Here is a 25806-nt window from a genome sequence, read left to right as displayed (position 1 = left end):
CCAACCTGTGTGAAGTAGCCTTAAACAAATGTATCGTGTATGCCAGTTGGACGCTGCGTTAGACCACTTCCACTGGTTGGAAACCGTTATGCGACCGTTGTATCACCTTTGACTGCATCAGTTAATTTTATGACCTACGACTTCATAATTTGAATATGATCCGTGATGTAAAACGGTATGATTTGAAAGATAACAAAACACGCACAAAACTTTTTAAAATACACCTCTTTATTAATGAAATCCGTTTGAGAGTTCTGGTCGCTCTACGGTCGTCGCCTCCACAGTGGAAAGGGGTATTACGAGTGGTATGAAAGCCTTTCTATACTAGTATGTAACATAAGCCTGAGTATGAAATAAAGACGGGCTGGGAGCACGGCTGTACGCCGAGATAAGAACCCGGCTCACTTTAAGTACTTACTTCCAAGACGGCGACGTTATTTCCTACACAAGGACGCAATTTCTTCTGCCGAGACAGCGTTTTTCTTTCCTAATATTGCCTACGTCGATCAGGCAGACCGCATTGTCAAGCGGAATTTCACGGCAGAGCCGGAAAAAACGCGCTATTTATGTTGCGTGGGTACCTCTGAAATAGTAGCAGTCATTTCAAACAAGATAGAAAGCCACAGAGGCAGCACTTTGATGTCAGTAGAGAGCTCTCTTGTGGCATTATCTTCCAAAGACGGGATGCCTTTTCCTTTCCTCGTATTCTACGTCAATCAGCTATACTGTATTGTCAACTAGAATTTCATGGCAGACTTAGCAATATGCGCTATTTAGGCTGTATTATTACCTCTGAAAGTAGCCATTGCAAACAAGATAAAGACCCACGGAGGTAATGCTCAGATGCTACAGGGCGTTTTGTTCACAAGTTTCTTCAGAACACGGGAATTTTTCTTTCCTGCACTTTCCACGGGAATCCAGGGGTAGACTCGAGAAAATGTGCTTGTATGTTGTGTACTTAACTGAGAATCGTGTCGTAGCAGTCTTCTTATAACTTCAAACGATATAAAAAACGAACAAGTTGTACTTTGATGTCACAGTCTCCCCTGTTCGTGGACAGATGGTGTTGTCAACCGACACGGCTTCAACCAAGTCGCTGTTTCCGCGGGAACAAGGTGTGTCTTCTTCAGAGTTCTCGCATGTCGCGGACCGGCAGAAAGTTGACATGGCCAGGGGCATGTTATCACCGTGCAGTTGGGATCTCACTCAGTTTCTCTCTCCGTTCTTAACTGTCTTTGCAACATCTTGTACTCTTTTCTAGTACATGTATTGCACGTTTTCTAACGCGATTCTTCGGAGGTGTGGCGATTAAGCATGACCATGCAAAAACACACGAGTCGTCAGAAAATAGGGCAATTGTTAACCCTGGAGCCGAGTAGCTGGCCTATGTAGCCCTTGAGAATAGCCTGGCTTCTAGGCTACCCGGAGACCGGTGCCACTGCGCTTTCCCATCTTGTCGTCCTGACCACCTGTCAGTCATTCCTCCGACGGAGTGACGCGTGGGTAATGCGCGGGGCGGGGAACTGATTTCCGGGACGCCCCGCGCCTTGTTATCACTTGTTTACTCAGCTAATCGCCGTGTGGACGGGAGGCTTCCCGGACCGGCCGCCCAGCGGGAGTAATTGTTTTACAATGAGCCGTGCACCGGTCACGCTGTCCGAGGAACTGGCATAGTCTGCACCAGAGATCTCCCCGCACATCGAGTTAGGAAGTTACAAAGGTGCCTAAAAAGGTGCCAACGAGACTCGCCACCATAGTCACAAACGTTCTACAATATAAGGTAAACACATGCCCAAAGTTCTGAACACTTCAGCCTAAGGCTACCGGGGATCAACTTCAGAAACCACTCTACACGTTTCACACTGACCACGGCTATCTCTCCATATCGTTGTACCGGCGTGCACTTGAAACTTTTCAAGACAGTTACTCGGGCAGTCATTGGCCTTAGTTGATATTCTTCTCACCTACAGACCGACTTCAGGAAATATATAATATAAGACACCCCATTAAGGCATTACGGCTGCTCTGTGTTTCGCTAAACTTTCTTGTGGGTTTTCTTGGCTCGACATGGCGTGCTTTCTGCATTGTAAAATTTGATCAGAAGTCGACGTATCCGTACCGCTTTTGAAGCAGCTTTTTGAAGCAGCTTTATTGAGCTTTATCTTCCACTGAACATTGCCCACCACTTCTTCTTGTAGGTCAAAGTAAAAAATAATGGAGCAAGCGTGCCTAAGGTTAGCCTAAGGTTGGTATTGCGTGCAATTCGGCCTCGCCACTGCTGAAGAATAGCCAAGCACCAGGCCTGCACATCGCCTATTCTCGACAAGTGTGTTGGGTTCTTTTGACATGGCCAGGGCAGGGTTTGACACCTGGTGCTCCCTCTAAGCACGAGACCGTCACCCCCCCCCCCCCGTCCGAAAGTAGGAACTTAGACAGAATTCGACAGAACTAGAACTTTTCCATCCCAGTCAATCAGCGCTCACACTTACCGTTGGCAACCTTTCAATCATATCCATCAGCCCAGTTTCCAGAAACTGCTTAGCTCGACTGCTCGGCATATTACATGAGCATTGCGCTCGGGCGTGGGATAGATTCGTGACCGCAAACACGCGAGGAACACAGGCCGTGTTTAGGCGCTTCCCAAGGCATGGTATGGTGGAATTGGAAACACGCCCAGCGTAATGTTACAACCACTCACCGGACTTCAAGCAGATCTGAGGGGTCGGTGTTTTGGTAAGCTCGTGTCGCAGCGTCTTTCATGCAGCACGTTTTCCTCACCTTAGCCTGGCTCTCAGTCGCTCCCTCACAAAATATGAGTCAATAAGTATGGAGCCCCTCTAAACTAAATACTAAAATAGGATGGAACCCAGTGTGTATCTCCAAAGAAATTCAGGTACCGTATGGTTTTAGTTCGTTTTAAACTGTGCATGCTACGATTACGAAAGATAAACATCATTCAAAGCGTTTAAAGTATGAATCCGATGATAATGAACCCCCAAACAAGGTTACAAAATACATTGTTCTTATGTTAGCTACCTCTACTGAAAAGTTATGTCCTATTTTGGCATCTATTTCGGTGCACAGGGAATTCTGGCGGAGACTACATGACGAACACGGTTTGCGAGGCGTCCAAGTCAGTGAATCGCACAACGAAAATGACACACAAAGCGCACACTACAGATCGACGACGGACGTGCACAATGAACTGCACATTTGCTTGGTGAGAATTAGTGCATGAGTAGGATGAGCTTGAACCGAAGTTCAGCCAAAGCCTGGCTGACTACATGAAACATGTACAAGATTAGAACTGATCAAAACGTCTCAGACGCTAACGCTAACTAGACAAGTTTGCCACCACACAGGAAGTTTCCTTTTTTGAACCACCAAAGGAGTCTGGTAGAAACTTAGTGATGGTCATATTTATTTCTATTTCGACATTTAAACAAAACACTGGTGTTTTGTTGGACAACAATGATGGTCACAGTTTGTGCCGAAGTGTCACGTCAGAATTCCCGAGTGAAAAGGGAAGTGGTCGTCTGTGTGGTCAGGTCGGCTTGATCCCCGCGCGTGACCTGGACGTGGGGGTCACAGGGGGCTCCCTCCGGCCCACGCCTCGGCCGGTGTCAGCCGGGCGTGAGGCTGTAAAACAATTACTCCCGCCAAGAGTACCCATGGTATGTTAGTGGCGTATGGCTATAAGGAGTAGCCGTTAGCGCAGGCCCTACTACTTTTAAATTTGCGACTATGATCGGACTTTGTATCCCATTGGCGCTGAACAGCTAGGACTTCTAGGTGAGACTACTTGACTAGAAAAAACATCATCAAAGGGAGACGATGTTACAGACATTTTTCTCCTTCCCAAGTTGTGCAGTTTATCGTTCTCCACGTGTTGAAGCTGTAAGACAATTTTCAGCGTCTATGGGGTGCGAAAACGCCAAGGAACAAAGGATTATCAGCGTACTTTTGCAAACAAGGGAGGAGGCGGTGCAGAGGAAACTGGTTAATTTGTCCTCCTAAGGGGTTTATTTTTGTCTCGCTGACCCGCTGTAAAACACTTAAAACCGCCAATGGGGCGTATATAGCCATGAAAGGAGTGATTACTTGAGTAAACAAGGGATCATCAACATACTGCTGTGAACTGCTGTGAAGAAGGGGGGGGGGGAGGCGGTGCTACAGAAACAAGTTCTCCTCCCCCTAACTAGCGGTGGATCATTTTGTCACCCTGGCCTGTTGTAAAACTATCAGAACTGCTGATGGGGCGTGAAAACGACTAGACAGGAGGAGTGATTCTTAGACAAACAAAGCGTCATAAACTGAGGAGGCGGTCCCACAGAAATCTGCCCCCCCTCCCCCAATGTTTCTCTGCGTGTCTTGCGCGATCGGGACACTGTGGGGACAGGGTGACCTCCGTACGGTAACGTTTAGGGAACGTGTATGGCGATGTTTACACGTCTGTCTGACCTAATCCGCGCAGTGATTTATGACAACAAGCTCCCGCCAATCACCGACCACTTTCGCCGGCCGGCGGTGCAGGACTCACACAGTGATAAGCATCTCCATTGACAGTTTTTTTCTTTATTTTTTGACAAGTTGTAAATAAGCGCGAACGTCTGGCTGTAACGTCTGGCGGAGCCGACGCGCGGATGCCACGGGAACGGCAGCAGCGTCGTGCCCAGGGCACACAGCGTGCACACACACACATGCACGGGCCCCTTTGAACCCGCCACAGCTAACCGCCTCCGCTTGCACAAGTGAAAGTGAACACAGTCTCGAAAACATGCAAATCTCCGCGCTGATTAGTCTTTTGCCGCCTCAGAATGAATACTATAATTACGGCAGAGCCGGGCCCTTGTGTAGACGATCAGCGCCTTCTCACGGTGCACCCCCCTCTTGTAGCAACCACCCCGGTGAAACAACCGCCCTTTCACCCTGACAATGGGCGCAAGGAACTGCGACCGAACGCAGCGCGCTTTTCGCACCTAGACCAATGCGTTGTTTGCTTTGCGATTCAGGCCTTTATGGCTCGCGAGTCCGAGCGGATTTGAGCCCGTCTGGCTTCCGTCTGGGAGAAGAAGCCGTTGCAACCCTGCCCGGCCCCGGGACCCCTCACCTTCTTTCTCTAGCACGACCGGGGCCAATAGAGGCCCGCCTGACATCACCAGCACCCAATCCCGCCACTGTTTACTCGCCGCCTTCATGCATATGTTGATCAATTCTGTTCGTCTCGCTGTACTACACCGCCGGAGAGAGCGACGCGAACGGATAATCCAAAAATCCCCTGTTCCCCCACCAAGCCACCACCATGAAGCATGCGGCATCGTAGCGGGGACGTTCTCGCCTCCTCCGTGGTTTGCTCCGTGAGTCACTCGCCAGGCCGTGCGCCCTGAAAATGCCCCCTACAAAAAAGCCCACCAAAGCGAGGTAAGGCGCTCAGACTGTATGCAAATTCCCTATCCCCCCGTCCGTCCTACCCGTGTTGTTAGAGAGTGTGTGTTATGATCGTTGCAGGCGGCCCGGCTACTAGCTCTTGCCGGTACCGGAGCACGGCGTCTGTTATCTTCCCACCCCGGCCCACCAGTCCTGTTCGCCCGCAGAAACCGTGCTCTGCTACGGGCTCGGTCGGCATGCTGAGCCCGAGCAGCTGCCAGGATTCTGACCCTCTTCTCTCTTCTTCCCTGCTGCCCCCGCCGTCCCATAGGGCGAAGGAGGAAGGCCTGGACTGGGAGACTAGGAATGCACGGTAAGAATATAGTACCTCCCGCTTTAATTATGTGTGCTCAAACGGAGGGGCTCGCAAGGTTCTTCTTCTTCTACCTTTCCTTCCTTTCCTCCTACACCCGCTGACAAACCTCACTACAAAATGTCCCTGTCGTGTCGCTGGGCACGACAACTGGAGGACAGGCCACCAAACTTTCCTTGTCACCCGCCAGCCACCGGCTCCCTATATAAAACGCACCCACTTGCTGAAGAACGGTGCACACTCTCACTACATCCCCACGAAAATAAAACACAATTTCACCAACATGGCGTCACAAAAGGCCGCCAAAATCCACAGGAGACCGTAGAAAATTATAGAAGAGGCTCTGCACGGTTGGAGCGAGTCGGGAGAAAGTGTCGACTGCGGGCGAAAGTGTTACATACCATTGCTTGAATAGGCGCGACCGGAATAGAACGCCGGGTGACCTGCTTTTCAAACAATTAGCACTTTCCGTTAAACCGAACTCAGAAGGACAGGCCCCATTGGGCGTAAATTGTGCAGAAAGATGGGAAAATATTACGCCTGGCACCAAAGTATAACCACACACACGCCAAGAAAAACTAAAATATTGGGAGAAACAACTAGTAACCGGGCAGGAAAGCTAGTCAAAACTACCGTCGCTACGGCAAAGGGACACGTCATGCGCCCCCCTTTCACTTTTTAACATGGACCCCAACTCACCGCTGAGAAAGTTTAGGCGGGAAATAAACACATCCATTTCGCAAAGCCTCCCTTCAGCGACAATCCTGTCGTAAGATTATCAAGAGAAGGAAACTCCAACTAATGAAGAGTAGAGGCAGCCGCAGACGGCCGTTTCGCGCGCCGTGTGTGTGTGAGTGAAGGAGCCAGACGCGAGTTTCACGTGGTAGCACAGTTTCATTGACGGGCGTCGTGATTACTGACCGGCCACGGCACGTGAAGATCATCCACAATATCCCGAACCCGTGCGACGTGAGACGAGCTCGGCTCTGCCACCCCATGGTCGTGGTACTACAGACGAACACGGGTTACCGTAGCGTCGGGAACGGGAAGGGCATTCGGCTTGGATAGGGGGAAAGGGAGGGGTGAAGAAACTGCTAACGTTAACTACATATCAGAGATGGCGGAGTTGAAATATAAAAAAAAGAACAAAAAAACATGTCGGGCCCCGTTCCAAACATCATTGAAGTTTACAATGTAGTATGCAAGTTCCCATTTATTGTTTTGATTCTGCGAATGTTTTAACTGTAATTTATATTTACGTAAAAGGTTCGGTATATAACGTTAACGTGTTATAAACGGGCAATTTTTCTACACAAAGTTGAACACCAGAACACGCCACACCCAACGGTCTTCCCCTTATACCGTATTACTTCTGTCATATAAACTCCAAATATCGCTTATCATCGTCTCCCTCATCATGCAGGAGCTTGTTAAACGTTTTATACAACTTGTTATGTCTGGGTTTCTAAGCCAAGGCCGGTTAATATTACTACAAGAGAGTGGATTTGAGCCAAATCTCGGAGAGTAATATCAGGACATATGTCACAAATCTTCCATTCATACGGTTTCTCGCCTAGTGGCGTTACCGATTGCAAGAACTCTTTCTCAACATTTTCAGCCAGGGCACGTGTGAACTCGTAAGTTATGTCCACTTTAACCTGTGCCAGTCGTTTAGGGGCATAGTAGTTCGATCTGAGGCCAGTGACAAACATGAAAACAGCAGCACGTAAGTTACAGGTCGGGAGAAAGTTGGTCAGTAGGTTACCGAGTCGGCGCGCGATGGCGTCCTTCTAAAATTTTGGTCTGTCGAGACTGGTTAAGGTTTCATAACCTGACGTAACTAGAATCAATGAGGCTGTTTTTGGTTAGCAGGTTGTTTGTTTCTGCTGGAATCTGAGACAAAGACAATGGTTTAGAAGAAAGGGCCGGGAAATAGTAGGTCAAGGAACTCCCAGGCAGTTGAAGGGTCATGCACGAGCTCTTCCTAGCTGACGACGGCCATCTTGAATGCGGTCTACTGTACTTCCTGAAATAACCACTATCTTTAGCTGTATAAGTTTTGATTATTCTTATATATTTGATGGCGTTTGTAAAAGTTTCCGTGTCTATTTTTGCTGTAGTGGCTTTGAAATGAAGTACATTGGCCAAAAAAGATAGGAAGTACAAGTTATAACATATACTATGATATACATTTGTAGCTGCTGTTGAAGACATGAAGGGTGGATTCAATGTGTGAGCATTTGCATTTATTTGCCCAACATTTACCGCTTCCCGTCGGATCACAATGAGTTTCTAACGACCCTACCCTTCCCCTGCCCTCCCCAGTATGTCAAAGAGAATGTGTCCTTATATTATGTGTTAATCAATTATAGGATAGACACCTGTACCTAGTCCTTGGTGGCATGAATGTACATAAGTCTTTCATTCATTCATTCATTACAGAAGCTTCCTCTGAGCAAAATTGTTCAAAATTATTAATAGACAGAGAAACTTAAGTTTACAGATATCTACATTTGATGGGTACTCCTACCACCATTTGAATAATTGTTTAACTGTTTTTTTAAACTCCAAGAAAATGATATGAAAGTTATTAATGTGCAACACTTTCATAGTAGAATTTGCATGGTGGAAGCCACATATTCACAGTTCAATCTTAAATATTGCCTGGGAAATAGCAGTTTTTCTCAAAGCTTCCTCCATAAACATTGAAAGTTTTCATGTTTTATGTGACATTATTAATGTACAAAAAATTGGTCTTTTAAAATTGTGACATGCACAATGGTTAGGACAAATCTTTGGTATTTTAGTGTATTTTTACTGTATGTTAGGAAACTTGTGACTATGTTAACTGTTTTGAAAAGTATCTATTTTGATTAACAATGGCCCATATTCACAGAAAATACAAATTCAACAGAGAATTATACACCTACAACAAATGAATGTGCCAGTGAGATAGCTTCATAAGTAAGGATGTTCCAGCCTATTACTTATCCTTTTTCATGATCACAAGTATTAAGTAAGGCAGGACCAAAATGTCCTTAAAAGTTAACTTAATGCCCCAAGTGTATCATTAAGGGGAAGCAACCTGTAAGTGTAACTCTTCCACACCTTTTGAATGTGATGTGTCACAATGGTACAAATGTATATGTAGGCAGTTTTGGAATTTGAACAAACAGTTTTAGAATATTTTAGAATTCAGTCATGTTTGCATGCTTTTGTTATTCTTGGCATTTCATTGCATCAACATGAAAGTGCAGTGATATTTCATGTGTTCAAAGTATGAAGTATATAATGCATTCTTGGAATACTACCTTACTATGTTTTTAGTGTACCTATTCAAACCATATATTCTGGAGCAAATTAGTTTGCTGTTTGGATTATTTCTCATAAAACTGTCAAAAGATGTGTATCTTGACAAGACAGCAGTTATGTAGTTGATGTAGGTTGCTGATTATAATTTTATATATCCCTTGTCTAGATTATATGCATATCTCCATGAATAGATGGAAGAATGGACTTAATTCTACAAAATCAGAGAGGGAAACGATCAGTTTGAATTGAAGAAACACTCCAGGACATTCTTGCACAGAATTAGTATCAAATCAGTAAGAGCCTTGTCCCTTTGTCTAAATTCCATAGTGACTTTTTTGGTCATGATATATAGATTTGCTACACAAGTTTTAAAAAAAAGAAGAAGAAATCTTTGCGACATCAAGGGAGCCTGCACACGGCAATCTGGATGAAAATTCATTTTGAGAGTCTGCTAACTTGAAAGGCAACATTACTGAGAGCAAGATATAATTTCTGTCTGTCGACGAAACCTTTCCTAGGTTGCTTTTTCAGTTTTTGTTTCAAACTCAGGCCTAAGAGTAAGACAGAACACAACGAACAATGCCTCACCATTACAGATTTTCTACTCTAACGTCTGCAGTCACAGTTGGTTCTTGTGCTGGGGAGGGAGGGGCTGTGTCTGACAGACTTGGGTTATTACAAAAGTTGTCAATATTCAGAGCGTGACAATGCAGAAGTTTTCTTGTATTTCTTAAAATAGGCTTGTTCTGGGCAGGGGAAAATTCAGAGCAATGCAAAAGCATTTTGTATGTTTCCTTTCTGATTACAGTCACATGTATTTCATAACCCATTTGTGTCTAGCTTGTGCCGACCACTAGCCACAGAACTAGGGAGGGGAACATTTTCTATGTTTCTGATTGTTTCTGATATATCCAATTTTTCTTAGCACACCTTAAAATATTTGTAAAATTGTGTCTAGCTTGTGCAGTCAAACAGTTGTGGAAGTGGAGAGGGGAGTATTCAGAGTGCAGTCATGCAAAAACATATCTTTTTAGGTTGCTTTTTTGCTTCCTTTCTGATACATTTGTTACCCAACCTTAGTTGTAGCTTGGTTGTGGAATTGGGGAGGGAAAAATCTGACAGACTTGGGTTATTACAAAAGTTGCCCAGCAATATTCGGAGGGTGGCGATTTTATTGGAAAGCAGTGCAGGCACGTTTGATTTCCCCCCAGGTTGACTCGCCGACCCATTCAGAGCCGTGGCCGTTGTAGTTGGCTTCCAATCATCCCGTCATTGGCCACGCTAGGATGTCCTGGGGGTCACCTCTGCACCAGGCCCTTTTCAAGCCTGGCCACTTTATATCTAATGAAATATTATCAACTTTATGCACCTGTTCGACCCAGGGAGCAGCAAGTTTCTGATGCACGATTATGGGCTGGGACTGGCCACCACTCTGGCTGACGGCAGCGGTCTGGTTTCCACAGTGTTTTACGGCTGCAAAACATCAGGACAAACCAACAGGGAATGGGGAGGGGCAGCGTTTTGAGTCAGAGTGGAAAATCTCACCAGGGAAGATATCCAGTATTCTTGAGCAACCAAATTTTTTCAATCCTCTATCTTATCCACCATAGACAAATTCATATTTCTAATGGCGCTAAGCAAACTTTCCATTACAAAACATGGTCTGTTCCTTTATTTCTAATATAACTATTGTAAGAATTGAGGAAACATTGCATTTATTCAATGTTAGCTAAGGCACCTTGTATTTAGCAACTTCAAATCTGTCTTAAAACGTAGATGGTCATTACATATCATACATTTTACAGCATTGTAAAACCTGAATGATATCCCCCAACATATGTTAATCTATCTGATAGATAACATATGTAATATCAATTATTTTGGGATGCAGAATGTGACAATTGCAGTAGCCAACCAACAATTGCAGTAGGCAACCCAAATTTTTGACCAGGTTGCCTACTGTAACGTTCATTCGTTGCTGAAAAATTATTTTGAACCCTGGTTCGATCTCTCTCTAACCCCTTTGCTTCGAAGCGCATTGTTATGTTCTCCTTCAAAAGCGGGCCTCCATCCATTTCCCTACTAAGTGGCAAAAACATGGAGGTTTACGGCCCCTTAGGTTCCATCTCGTCAGGAGTCCGAGCTCAGCCGAGCCCCTCTCCAGCACACAGACAATTGCAGCTAGGGGCTGGTAGCGACCCCAGTCTGCACTAAATCTCTATGTGCCTGCCTCAATACCTGCAACATTAGTATCATAAAGAAGAAAGCGTCATAAATATTAGAGCATGTCTGGGACGCAAGCTTGCTGTATGCTCTTGCCTGCCCTGCCCCGGAGTTCAAAGTCCCATTAAGCCGCTGTAGTGTTGAATCGATGGCAACTTTAGGCAAGAGTTGTCCGGATAGAGATGGTGTAATTCCCTTTTATCGTGCCGGCGATGTATTATTACAAACTACGTCAGGCCGCCGCCATCTCTTCAGGTTAAAAATTGCAGGGGAGGTCAACACAATATGCTTCGGGTTCAAGCATCCTTCGAGGGGACTTACTCACGAATTCTCTTCCCGACGTCTGCATCAGAACGAGGGAAAGCTTTCTATGGAATGCATTTATCCTGAAGATTTGGTAAAAAGGCAGCGGCTATGAAATATTGATGGGGTTTTGGGGTCTTGAGCCCAGGATGGGCAAGGCTTCTGGGCCCATTTTCCGAAATCGTCCACATTTGTCCGCCATGTTAACTAGTTTGGCTTGCGGTGCATTTTAAGGGCGTTGTAGACGTCCTCGTCAGCTTACTCAACACGCCTTACAAGCCACCCCGACCTGCTGACTCTGGTGTCTAGCTAAGGTTTTCCCTTCCCCAAAATAGTCCCCCGGCCACGGCCACTGCCGTGTCTTTGATCTTGGGGATGTAGCGCAGTTAGCAGTGTGCACACACACATTGGGGGTCACGGCGCTATACATTTGTTAGTTCACACGTCCACCATGTTGGTTAGTAATTCAGAGTGGTGACCTCTCTGCTGCGAAAGGTGCAGTCTCAACAGCGTTTTCAGCCGCATTAAAACGCCGTCAATCTGTGTGTGTGGCGGGCAGGAGGTTCCACAGGAGGTTTAGTGTTCAAAACTACTTTGCTCTAACAGGCCGGTCCGCAAGATGTGAGAGAGATTACGTCATGTCTGCCTTAACACGAGGGTCACAGCCGCCTAAATATTGTCACAGATGTCAATCTTCCGTCGAGAAACAGTGACATTTGGCCGTGTGTCCCCCACTGGAGCCAGGCCAACGCAACGTCTACTGTGACATTTTGCGAGATATCCCGACAAATAGCTCAACTATTGTCCTGAGAACGGTGGGGGTGTGTTTCTACACTTGGGGTCGTATTGTTTCCTTTCCCACTTCTATCCTATGATCCTTTCGGTCAATCCTTCCACACCCTACATACACCCTACATAGGTGATAAACATGCATCAGTGTTGGCCCAAAGGTCTTTATAAGTATGGAGCAGGGTCTCGCATAAAGGTTATGGTGTCTACTTTGCATTATTGGATGCCTGGCAGTGTGACATCTTCACTACCCATACATATCTTTGACCCTGGTGTCGCTGGGGACCACACTGTACTATACTCGGACGCTGACAAAAGTTTCTGTTGGAGGAGCTAAGATCTAAGTTCTCCCCAGAGAAAATTTCTCACATGGGGAGTACTTTGCTTTGTGAAATTTCACTGCTTTCTTTGCCTGCTATAATCTAGGGGGGGCCGAGAACTGTTCAACATTGTGGTGTAGTGGGCAAGCTGCCAGCACTCCGAAGGTCACGTGACTACACACACAGACACATACACCACGCAGGCGGGCCAAACATGGCGGCATTTATCACAACAGGCAACAATCCCCAGCCACAATGTAGCGAACGTTACAGGGGTGCACCCCAGGCTGCCACACTGGCACACCTGCAGAGGAATTGCTACGCTTTTGCTACATTTGCAATGGAAAGTTAGCTTGGGTTGGTTCTTCCCTGGGAGGGGTGGGACCTGCATTTGGAGAGCCCTGGTCTTCCCCTCAATTAGACCTGTGCCTTTGACACATTGCTTTAAAGACGAGGGGTTATGGATCTATGCTTGTGAGACTTGGTAGAACAACCTTAATTAAACTTGAATATCATGACTTTACAATGGCGGCATTACCAGGCTATCTCTTGTCTATTCGGTGAGCTCAGAATTTCAAACTGGCACACCTGACAGCCATGCAAATGTGGTTAATTCCAAATATCAGGCATATTGTCAAACACACATGATTACATTGATAGGTTGCTGTCTTGTTCAAATGTGCAGAAAGATAATTTGAGCAAGCTAAGATAAGTGAGAAAAAGTATAAAGGCATGAATGCATTCCTCCACAGCCAATTATGACATATGATTGTATCTGACACCACAAAGAGTGTAGTCTATGTCTTGGCACTGCTTGAACGGTTCTTTGTTGTGCTTAGATAAACACAAATACTGTTAATGCCCAATTGTTTGCCTTACACACCATTTACTGTTTTACATGCCCACTCCAGGTGATAAAATGACAGCCCAGGCTTTCTGTGTTTACTTGTAAACAAGACTGATGTAGGCACAATATCCCATGGACACTTGCACATATGTAGGTCAATAGGTCAGTCTTACCCAGGAAGGGTATGAACACTTTATTTCAGTACCTCAGAAAAGTACAGATTTAAAAAAAAAGTACAAACCTCAGTAGGAAATAATCTACTTCAAAGAGGTTCAGGAAGGAAATTGTGCTAAAGACTGGGTTGAAAGACCTATGATTATAAACAAAGGTGTCCTTACCTCAGGCTAAAGTATGACAAGTAAGGGCAGGTGAGTCCACTAATGACACATCTGTCTGTGCCCTCAAGGCTGTCTGTGCCCTCAAGACATTGCAAGTCTGTACCTGATCTGGGCACCTGAGACAGACAGTTGAGTTGACATTGTAGTTTTGTAAGTTGTTATCTTGAATAAGAAGATTAAAGTAGGTGAGCAAGTGTGTCTGTGCCATCAAGGCACTGTAATTGTCTATATTCTTAACAGTATCACCTGACCACCAAACAGTGTCACTACACTAACCTGTGTCCTTGGGTGTCAAGTATAATTGAGGCGAAAGGAATGGGACGAATAAACACGAGGGCTGGGAGGAAAACTATCTGACTCATGTTTAATGCCTTGCAGCTAAGTGTACCATTTCACAGACTTTCCCTCTGACAGTGTACTTTTATGTTGATCTACCAATCAGCATCATCATGAAATATGATACCCAACAAAAAATAGATTAATTTTTGGAAGTGTTGCAAATGTGTTGCCTTAAAATGAAGACACTTGGAGGAAGGATCCATCTCTTAATGTATTTAATAGGTCTGTTTGTGCCTTGGCAGTGTCACCTGAGAAGACAGGTGTGTCTCCCTAAGAGGACAGGTGCCTTGTTGACATATTGAGGATACAAACTTGTGTAATTTGTGGTTGACCAAGTGCCTATAGACCTTGTCCAGAAGCTGGCTGGTGTCAGACAGGCCAGCTTGTGGTTGCCTTTTGGTAATGCCTTACATCTGGCTTATGTCATGTGCAGGAGGTCCTTAGACATGTCTTAGACAGGGAGGTCTTTCCAGACTTGCTTGAAGGAATCCCAGAGGAAGGAAAAGAGGTTAGGAGGGCATTGTCCCCATCTGGGGTCACAGGAGTCAGTTCTTTGGAAGAAGATAAAGCAAGACAGTACTACTTAGCAGTCTCCTTGTCTGTAGTCCACATTGGGGAGAAGAACAGTGTTTTGAGATGTAAACAGAGGCCTTAATAGGAAAACTTTAATCCACTATAAAATGCTTTCTCCTAAGGCTCACAAGAAAGGAGAAAGTTTGGCATAACATGCATTTATGTTACAATGACGATAAATTCTCTCACTACAGCACTGGTAGATAACTGCACACAGTCATGTGGTGACACTGACATACCTGCCATGACAGCACAACAACATGGATGACCTAACCTTTTTTTCAAGGTCACCCAGAGAATGTTGCAGACTTCTGTTGAACACAAAGCCTTACCTGCTTTTGGTGAGCAGTGGCGATACTGAGTATTATTTTTTAATCTTCAATTTTCCTGTTCTTTTGTATTTTGCTCTGGCATGGTTAATGTTACAGGTCCTGGAGTGTCTTTATCATAGTTTCTTTGTGTATCATTTATTTATTGGAGCACCCTTTGTGACATTTATGGTTGGTTTGTTCTCTTTACTGTCATTTGTAACGTGACACTGTTACCTGTGTCATTCATGTTAGAGCAGGAGGTTTTGTGACTGATGACCTGAAAATAAGCGGTGTAAACTAATAAATCAGGGCTGCTTCAGTTCAAGTTGTTATTTTTTTTATTGGCTTACTTGCAAAATCTTAATCTGCATGCTATTTTGTTTCTCGTGTTTGGCCCTGGTTTACCAATACGTGTACTTTATTCAAGACTGCACTATGAAAACTTTTTCACACAAATTTAATACATAACGTTATGTGCATGGCCTTGACTTTATTCATACATCTACATCTATTTCAGAGCTTATCTTTTGTCATTGTTATTTGTAATAAAGAATCTTTAATATTTTGGTTTCTGTTTTGCCCTGTCTGTAAACAGAACAGAGTTGGTGATAAAATTAATGCTAACATCACTGGTATGTTCTAAAGTCCATTGGTAACACTACGTTCCAACAACCCTAACCCAATGTGGGAATGTAGGGTTGTTGGAGGATAGGAGCATAAGAACATAGGTGTGTTGGAACATAGGAGTGCCCCCAAGGTCAGTAACAAAGTTTATCCCCCCTCCCCCCAACAAGATGATTACCAAGTACCATCTTTCAGGAATCACGATCAAATAACTGTCGCACAAACATTTACGTTTTTTACGATTATAGGAAGCATGCAAGCGTTCTGACTGACTAGGTTCATTTCATGTCGTAATCTTTCATGAAATCCTCCTGGAAGGTAATTCAGGGCTCTTAGGTAACAGGGCATTTATTGCAAAAATGACACGTTCCATAAAAACGTAAAATGTTTAAAGATTTTCCATTAGCATCAGTGGCCTGGGGTTGGTGATTGCGCTCGCTCGACGTGCAGGTTTCCTTGACTCTCATGCAAACCCGTTTTATCGTTGTCAGTGCAGACATTTTAAAGCTGCAGAGGGCAATAAATTTCATACCATTCTACAGCAGAATTAATAGGTCTAAAATTGATATCATTTCAAGGCATACTTTTCTAATTTTGAATTTGACATCTAGATATACTTTTCCTGGGAAAAAACAGGAAATATATGTGATCTGTCTAGATGTTGCAAAATCATGACATACTTATCTACCTTTTTGCTGCTTTAATTCTGAGACAGCTACAGGCATGCAGTTATGAAATTGCCGAGTAATTAGTGACTGCCTGAGGCTCAACGTGACCTGAAGGGGGCCCTACATTTGCAGTGGGAAAATAATTGCTTTAATCATGCTCCCTGTTGAGAATCAAATTCCTGTATCTATGCTGCTCCCCAACCCTTTTTAAACAACAGCAATAGGGGTGGGAGGGCAGTATAGACATCATTTGCATTTTCAACTTGGCTATACAATGTATATTCCCCAAATAGGTGATGAAAGGGGCTGTTTTTAGTACAAATGGATTGATTTAGTCCTGGGTTCCCCTATAGGACTGTGTGTGTAGCTGTAGGTTTATGCTGCCTCCTTAAGCCCCCTTTATATCCCAATCAGTCGGGACACCTCTCTCTCGGAGAGGGCAACTTGCAAATGTTAGGCAGTTGTTTGTACACAGACATGGGGGCAGCCAACTTGCACCAAGTCACCTGCTGTCTTTCTGCACAAATGGTTAGGCTACACCTAGTTGATTCGTTGGTTTACGTACAGATTTACGAATATTATGCTGAATTGTCAAACATCTTGAAAACAGAGTTTGAACGGAATATTTGTACCCTGGTGCATACAGTTTCAGGGAGTGAATGTAGCATATACTTTGTTGTAATACTACTCATGTCCTATTGTGCCAAGAACATACCAATACAAAAGTAGGAATAAAGTATACATAGTACATGTATTGGTGACATATAATACTAAAAATCCAAATCTAACCAGATTTAAGGTTTACTCTTAATAGTTCCCTGTTTTGTCCTCTTCCTAAAATGTCCCAATATTGGAGAACTGAGAAAATGCATTGGTGTGGCAATGCATGAACAAATTTCTCTGCACAACAAGGTTTGTTGTGGAGCCCGATGTGGTAACATGCCCACGCCAGACAGACAGGCGGTGGTGTGTGTGTTGTCCCACTGCGTTTTAATCTGCGCTGCCAGTGGTATCAGAAATATTTGATTATCTTGGAAGGTAGCAGCATGTCACATCAATCTCCTTCTTGACATGTTCATCGGCCTGTCAACTTTGGCGAGGTTCGGAAAAATAAAGGATGAGGTGCAGCCATTCAATTTCCCAGCAGCACACTGTTACGATGTAAAGCCAAGGGTAAGGACTACCAGACCTTAGCAGGGCTTATTTTCCAAGGTGGTAATTATGAAGTGATCTTTCCCATTTCGGATGTAAATCCTCCCCTCACTGCCTCTGTCAGCACAGAACCTTTCACAAACGTGGCCGTGGCTGAGTCGAGTTGATTAAGTCTCGTTTGACATGTAAATGAGGGAGCGGGGAGGCCCGGGGGTCAAGTGTAGCCTGTGGGTTGAATGTTATCACAGTCTGCCCAGACGTTGGTTATGTACAGGCTGCTCCAACATGTTGCATTCTCCCGTTGTCTGTTCCTCCAGTGTGCTGGCGCTGCGCAAGGAGAAGTCAAGGGATGCCGCAAGAAACCGACGGGGAAAGGAGAACTACGAGTTTTACGAGCTGGCCAAGATGCTGCCGTTGCCGGCGGCGATCACCAGCCAGCTGGACAAGGCCTCCATCATCCGACTCACCATCAGTTACCTGAAGATGAGGGACTTCTCCGGGCAGGGCGATCCCCCCTGGAACACCATCATGGACTGTCCCCCTCCCAACAAATCTGTTAAAGGTAAGAACAATTGGACTTGCCTAATACGTACGGTTTTTATTGGGGGGGGGGTGTTTTTAAAATGTGGCTTGCTAGGATGCTTCTTGTCCCACAAATCTGTCACAAGGCAAGCTAATTGATAATTTAAGTCATACAAATTTATTTCGTTGTTGCTCACATTCTTGAAGATAAATTGCAAATGAAAAGGGTAGAATCTAATGTAGTATCAGGTCCATGTCATCCTCTCCAGGCTCTTTTTTTCGCTATCTAGTATCATTTCAGTCTTCTTTTAGGGGGGTTGTGGGAAGGTGTTTTTGAAAAATAAAAAAATTTAATGAGGATGCTCTTGGTGCAGCAGGGGGCATATTTTTGACTTGTACATGTAATTGTTGTAAATGCACATAAGCAGCCAGGTAATAAACATGTTTACTTGAAAGTAAATACAATGGAGCATTGGAGGTTAATTGCAAGTAACAGTTGGCCATGACAGGAGTAGGACAGTGTACTAGAATAGGTATAGTCTGTATTATAAGGAACAAGTCCTAATTACCTGAAAGGATCATGTACTGTAACATGGTTGGTTGGCTCTTGGGACACAGTGGAACAGAACATGTACATGGGCTCTTTGATTTCAGGTGTTAGAGTCTTTCGTAACCATTGTTCTTTACCGCCTAGTGTTGGGGAGTTGTTTTTAAAACGTTGGCTTGTTAGGGCCTGCGTGCTTTCTGTGTAATCAGACAGGCATCTCTGCTCTTTCACATGCTCCCGACACTGAACTCCGGATAATGAAATTGTCGACTTGTATGTAGGGAGGCCCTTTACACAGCGGAGTCATATGACGGGAGTATAATGGGATCTGTAATGCTCAGATGCGAACCGTTATGTAATTATATCAATCTGTCCGGGACTATTTATTGTCAATTTGATGTTACAAGCCAGGGCCTGTACCTGCAGCAGGGTTGATCGTATCTCGGTGCTGCGTCGTAATTCTAGCAGACAATTACCCAGGTATCTTTTGTCCCGATCACGATGAGTAAAAGGGTCGGCACTCTGGCATTATTAAGCCGACTGCAGTAGCGCCGATCCAATTGGCGGGGCAGTATCCCTGCCTTAATTCTGCATTATTAGTTGGTCTCCCATAGTTTATTTCTTCAGCGCCTTTTCTAAATGCGTTCGGCAGTCTGAGCCTGATTGCGGTGTAGGCCTGAGGATTGGGACGTCAGCTCGGATGTTATGGTAGCCCACACCAAAGGCTGGTGGTGAGCCTGTGTTTGGGGGAAGGGTTGTTCACACACTATTCAAGGATGAAGGAAATCCTCCCTCTAGGCCATGCCGACAGAATTTCATTTTTCTTCGACATTTTGTGATGGGAAAGCAACCAAAAATCTCATGAAGTCTTTGGGTATTCTCTCTCTGCAAAAAGCAAACATTGGAATCCTCTCTCCAGGCTATGCCAACAAAATATCTCATCTCTCTGACATTTTGAAACAAAGATTATACAATACTTTTAAAAGTCTTTTAAATCCCTGTTCATAGTGACTGTAAATTCTAAGCAATGAACAAATTTTTCACAAATTCCTAGAACTACATGCTCAAAACATTGTCGACCATTTGTTTCTAATGCTGAGTCACAAGCTGGCTGGCTGTCAAAACCACAGGCACGGTGTGAGATACCAGGAACAGAACACCAAAATAAACAAAATGATAAGGCAAGGAAATGGCATCAGCATGGCATTAGCAATATGCAAGTCTCAGTATGTAAAAAGTCTTGTATAATCCTTTGTTTTATCAAGGAGGATCTCTTTTAAACCTCCTTGGTATCATCTATTGCTGGTATACTTTTGTTGTTCTGGTGTATTCAACTTAGGTAACGATTAAGAGATACATCAAGGTATTGGTCTATCTAAACATGACAGCGACTTTCGTAAAGTCAACTTCAAACTGCAAAATAGAAAAAAAACCTTAAGATTTTTAAATTAGTTACTCAACAGTTTAGGGGCCAACATATGAAATATATATGAATCAAATCTGTAATATCTTGTTTCTATCAGGTTGGGGCTTATTGTGGGTTTTAGTCATTTTTCTAATAACAAAGCAATATTTTATGTATTAACCTAATTTTTCATTATGATTACTATCACATCTAAATACATATTCAAATCTGCCGGTGGCATTGAGCCCCATGAAGTTTCTTGTACACTTATACTTATAGGAGGACGCTTGTATTTGGTAAAATCGAGGACCGGCCATTGTGCTGGCCTGCTGGTCAGGAAAACTGGACAGGAATCATGTATCGATTCCTGATCATCTTGGTCACGGCCATCAAAAATGTCTTAAAATTTTCATGTCTTAGGGACTGTTAATGCCCCAGAAATATTGATTTATTGGCTATTGTTATATATTATTGATCTGTACATTAGAAGGCCAATACGCAGGCTGGCGGATTAGTGAAGTTGAAGGGGTCATGAAGTTTAACAGCTTTATTGCAGGGAGCTGAGTAGTTTTAGGGGGTTCATGAATAGATGAATTCTGACTTCCACAGACCACAAAAACTGCATGCACACAAGGGGATGCATGTTATTATTCAGAGATTTAGTTTCTAGTGTTATTTTAGGCACAACATGCTCACTAACAAACAAGGTACCTTGATAAAGAAATGAAATCTGCATATTATGGTCCTATAATGCAAAGAGTTTCAGTTTCTAGGATCAATACCATGTGCCAATGTTAGCAACATAGGACAGCCCCAACGTTTCCAAAAATTGGATTTTTAAAAGGATACTTGGCATCCTAGTTAAGTCCTGGCAGCTTCTCTTATCTCTGGGTTCAGGTTCATTCCAGATCACATCACTTTCAACTGCTCAGAGACTCTAAATACAAATCAGCCTCTGCCTGCGTGACATAAACAGAACAAATTCTTATTTACATGCGTTGAAAAACACTCAGTTCGTTGTTTGCCATAGTATGACATTGAGCAACAGAGCTGTGACCCTTGTCTGTGGCGGCAGCTCTCATTGGCTGAGAGCCACCCTGTCATGCTTACCCCTGCCCCCTGGTGTGTGCATAGGGCAGACCTCAAGCCATTTATAAGTCTATCTGTCAAAAACAATTGGTCCTATCACACAAAAATAAACAACATTGTTTCATCATTTTAAACAGAAAAAACTGGTTTTGTAGAAAGCAGTGTAGTAAGAAAAATTCACTGTATGTATTAAAGGAAAGAAAGAAGAATTAAGTATGTAGAGTAATCTGTCTAGCCTGGTGGTAATACCACACACACAGTCTGTTGCCCTATTTACATGGCAATAATTGATATCTTACAGCATCTGACATGACGTACATAAATCTACACCTTAATGAGGTTTATTGTCTTTTGGGGTGCAGTTTTGAAACAGAATAACTCCATACATTAGGGGACAAGCCAATAAGCATGCAGGGAGTGGGGGGTATGAAAATAGCAGAACAAGGTAACATTTTGTGTACTAGGTTTTGTTTTTGGTGTGTTTGTCTGTTTGCTGTTATTTGAATACAGCCACAACCCTAAATACTTCACAGAGGTGTGAAATCTTTGATTTCTTGCCAGTTTTTGTCTTGCTTTTGGATATGCCATTACTTTCAGTTTATTGTTTGGTATATCTTTTTTTTTGCACTTTGTTTTAAAAATTTGAACACCACAACCTTCCTCAACTGTCCCTAACATTGCAGGATAAGTTTGTATATACTTGCTGTTAAGAGCATGATAATTCTCCCTTTTTAGATTTGCAAATACTTTTTTCTATTTTTCTTTTTATTATTTTTTATATACATATAGCTTCCTTGCAGTTTCAAGATATTCTGGATTAAACTCTATTGCAGACATAAATTTGTAAATAACTACAGGCATATTTCAGTTTTGGGGAAATGTAGGGTCTTTTAACTTTTAATTTGGAGAAACAGACTGTTGAACTATGATGTTGTTTAATGTCATTTGAATTATGCACATAATATATCGCTCCAAATTCTGTTCTGCATTTTTGCCTGATGAATTAAAAATAATAATAATGCTATGCATTTGTAAGGTCCCACCACTTGTGAATAAGACAATGCTAGTCAGGCATACATGCATCAGTGTGAATCACTGCTCCTTGGGTAATTATACCAAGGATGACATTACCAAGTCATCTGCATGGGTAGAGATTGCATGATGACGTGATGTAACCACAAGATTTCAACAAGGCTGCAAAAGCTCATCTGACCTTGTCTGCAGCATTTTGGGCAGACAGAAAAAATTGGGTCAAATCAATCATTGCCATTTTTTGCATGTGGCAGGGGATTCCCTGCATTGGACACAAGGTCAGGGTGACCTGCCTTAATTTTATACCTCCCTACATGTATATGGAGGTTTTGTTTTTGGTGTGTCTGTGTATTTGTCTGTGTTTATGTTGTTATTTCCATGCATGTGCTAGGCAGGTAGGGATACTGAGAGGAAGTTAGGTCAAGGGCTCAAGAAAGGTCCTGTCTTTAATTTACTTCTTTTTGGTTGTCCCTTAGATAATTTTTCCCATTATATTCTATTTGACACTAGAATTAAGTATCGTGTCTATTGTGACCACCTGTCCACAAAGACCAGATTTTTATCGGTCTTCTTGCCATGGGCAGTTTTGACTGTACATCCTACCAGGTGACTGGCCTTTTTTGTCAAGAATCAGCTCTGGCCTGGGGCATCCTTTGAGAAATCATCATGGTGTATGGTTATGGCCAGGAAATAATCCGATTGTCAGCCGCTGATCAGATGGCTATGGGCAGTCCACGCTGTGTTGCAGCAGTTGCCAAATCTCGTAAATCAAGCTGTAGAAAGAGATGTTTATCTTCTGATGATTGAGGGTCCACATGGGGGATCCTGGCAACTTTAGGACTATTGTGAAAGGTTTAGGGAACAATTTCGTTAGTAGATTTTGATTATTTTATTGTAAATGATGGAGATCATATTTCTAACATTGCACATCCATGTTATGGATGGATAATAGACCTCATAGAGAATTTCTGCTACATTGGTACCACTTTGTTAGATTTTGTCATCATGACAAACAATAGATAACAATAACAAGCAGAGTAAAAAAATACACAGCAATGTGTATTACACTGTGCATTTCGTTTTATTTATTTATTTATTAATATTGGCTACATATCGGTAGTCCTACAACTGAATAGGACTGATTTCCAAGGGAGCCCATGATATGTTATTGTCATAATTATGGAAGACATTGTACAGCAAAATCATATATAGAACCATGAATGTACCTGGTCCAGTTAATATGGCTTATTCAACATAGATAGGCTGTGTATCAATATTCAAATGAATATATGAAAGGCTCTTTTGGAAGTACGGCAGGCATTGATTCAATCTTATTGTGCACAAAAGATGGAAATTTCCAATGATTATAGCAATTATTTGTATAAGTAAACATTGGAAGTGTAGAGATGGAGATCACTAATGATGTGTTTGAAGACTGATATATTGGATAATACCCTTCTCGTAGTTACCTGTAGTTATTTTCTTTCTAGAGGATGTAGATTACCTGCAATGGAGCATAATCATCGGCTTCGTAATAGTGCCTTGGCTTTTACATGGTTTTATTTATCGCTCAACATCAGTGACAGCCTGGAAAATGTAATTGCCTGCCTCTGCCACGAAGGCCACACCATCTTAGTTTCTTGGGTCTGGTATTTTTACAGGAAAATTAAGCAGGAAGGTGAAAATAAAACGGTCTCTGTACCCTAATACTGCCATAGGAGCCACAAAGACAACACACCAATGAAAGTGATTGACGTTTCAAAAAATAAATTTTCAAATTTTTTATCATACACTTTGATTACCGGTACATTCATTTGATGAATGCAACAATATGGAAAACAGTTGGGGCTTTCTTCATCAAATGTTGGTGCCAACACATGACTTTTTTAAGATTGATTATCCCAAGGACGTTGAACGTCCTTGATTATCCTGAATGGTATATTATGTTATCTATAATAATTGTTTTGTCTTTTACAAATCACCAAGTGCTGAATCCAAGAACCAAGAAATCAAATTGGCAATTATATACAAATATCTACTAGTAGGTGTTTCAGTGCACCAATGGTAAAAAAAATGAGGTGCACATTACTAATAAAAGTGTACATGCACCCAGTATTTTGAGCCCTAGCTGTAATATCAAGGCTAACAGAATCACCAGCCCCCCTGGGAGCATGCTGTATCATCTACTCAAGGATAAACTATCAGCTGTAATTTACACATCAGTGCTGAAACTGCTGATGATTTCTTCATTGTGTAGCTGAAACAATGTGGTGATCTCTGAAATTTTGAAGTCTTACTTTGGATGCTTTTGGGTGATGTAGGTTGCTTCAATTTTCATTTCTCTACATCTACTTAGACTAAATTTCTTCATTGTCAGATTTCTATAAGGTTAATCCAATAACAAAGTAACAAAATTCGTGTCGCTTAAGTGTGTGTTTTCCATCTAACAGACACCCCAAGAGAAAAATCTTGTCAGATTTTTCAGTTCTGTTTCATTGATATTGACTGGCATGTCACAATATGTTACGCGAAATATGTTGAATATGTACAAAATGGCATTGCACTCAATTAATTACAAACAGGAAAGTAAGAATTAAAATATCAAATATGTGCATGTGTATACATTACTAATCAGTATAACATTTCAGAGGGATCTACAGAACCCACTTAGTATCATTGAAACGGGGGACTATTCATTAGCCACTGCCTCCAGGAACAAGTCAAATCCCTCAGTACATAGAAACATCAGGTGTATAGACTAGACATTTTTACCTATTCGCATACCTTTCACATTAGCCTTCAGGCACAATTTTGCAAATAGATTATTTTAGCAATTTGGGTTGAAATACAGTGCGCACAGTATTAATATCAGATTCTATACTGTTATAGATTCTTTACGATCATGGTTCTCTCCCTGTCCACAAACTCTCCAGGGACATTCCCCAAGTCTTCCTTCCCGGTCAGAAAATTTATGGATTATTATAAGACAATTATTAACGTAATGATGATTCCCAAGGCCACACTAATCTAATTTATGAATCCTCTGACATTTTAACCCTTGTCCTGCTGGCCATTCTGGCCTATACACACTCCCTGTGCTGGGGTTTCCAGACCCTACTGAAATGTTTGGTACTACTTTTGTTACCTCCATGAAATGTGTCATGGAGGTTATATTTTCAGTTGCGTTTATCTGTCCGTCCGTCCGTCCGTCCGTCCGTCTGTCTGTTGGTCAACAAGATAACTCAAGAACGCCTGGATGGATTGGTTTCATACTTGGTGTGTTGGTAGGGTGTGACGAAAACTGGAAATGATGAGATTTTGGTCCCCCTAGTGGCTTCCCTTGGTACTGCAGCGCAACTTCCGGTTTTGATATCTCGCGATCTGGACATGCTAGGGTCATGAAATTTTGATGGAAGGTAGCTCTCGTGCTTGGGAAGAAGTCATATGAGTTTGGGCCCCCTAGCGGCTTGTTCTGGAACTGCAGGGCACTTTCTGGCGAAATGTTTAAAAGCCAATAAGTCCAGACAGGAGCAACATATTTTCATTATTTTTGGTGTGTAGGTAGCTGAGAGAGAGATGTACATAATTAAATGCAAATTATGCAAATGAGGACTTTATTTGCATAATTAATGAGGAAATTCTATAATTACAGTGTTTTACATTATACTATGT

General features: G+C 43.0%; 1 protein-coding gene across 5 annotated transcripts in view; it reads left to right on the top strand.

Moving 5' to 3' along the window:
* The window catches only part of LOC109483794 (neuronal PAS domain-containing protein 3-like), an 84188-nt gene that overhangs the window by 4077 nt on the left and 54305 nt on the right, over positions 1-25806 (top strand). The window contains exons 1-3 of one of the 5 annotated variants that reach the window (XM_019786907.1): positions 5184-5421; positions 5699-5740; positions 17857-18101. In XM_019786907.1, the coding sequence (XP_019642466.1) occupies positions 5390-5421; positions 5699-5740; positions 17857-18101 (319 nt within the window). In that variant the 5' untranslated portion in view covers positions 5184-5389. Of the gene's footprint in view, positions 1-5183; positions 5422-5698; positions 5741-6655; positions 6746-7110; positions 7378-17856; positions 18102-25806 lie in introns of those variants that run through there. The other 4 variants (XM_019786908.1, XM_019786909.1, XM_019786906.1 and 1 more) reach the window with 4 other exon arrangements.

The sequence above is a fragment of the Branchiostoma belcheri genome, unplaced genomic scaffold, assembly GCF_001625305.1.
Source record: "Branchiostoma belcheri isolate BF01 breed outbred unplaced genomic scaffold, Haploidv18h27 scaffold66, whole genome shotgun sequence".
NCBI classification, from domain to species: domain Eukaryota; kingdom Metazoa; phylum Chordata; class Leptocardii; order Amphioxiformes; family Branchiostomatidae; genus Branchiostoma; species Branchiostoma belcheri.
This window is presented reverse-complemented; position numbering and strand designations above follow the sequence as displayed.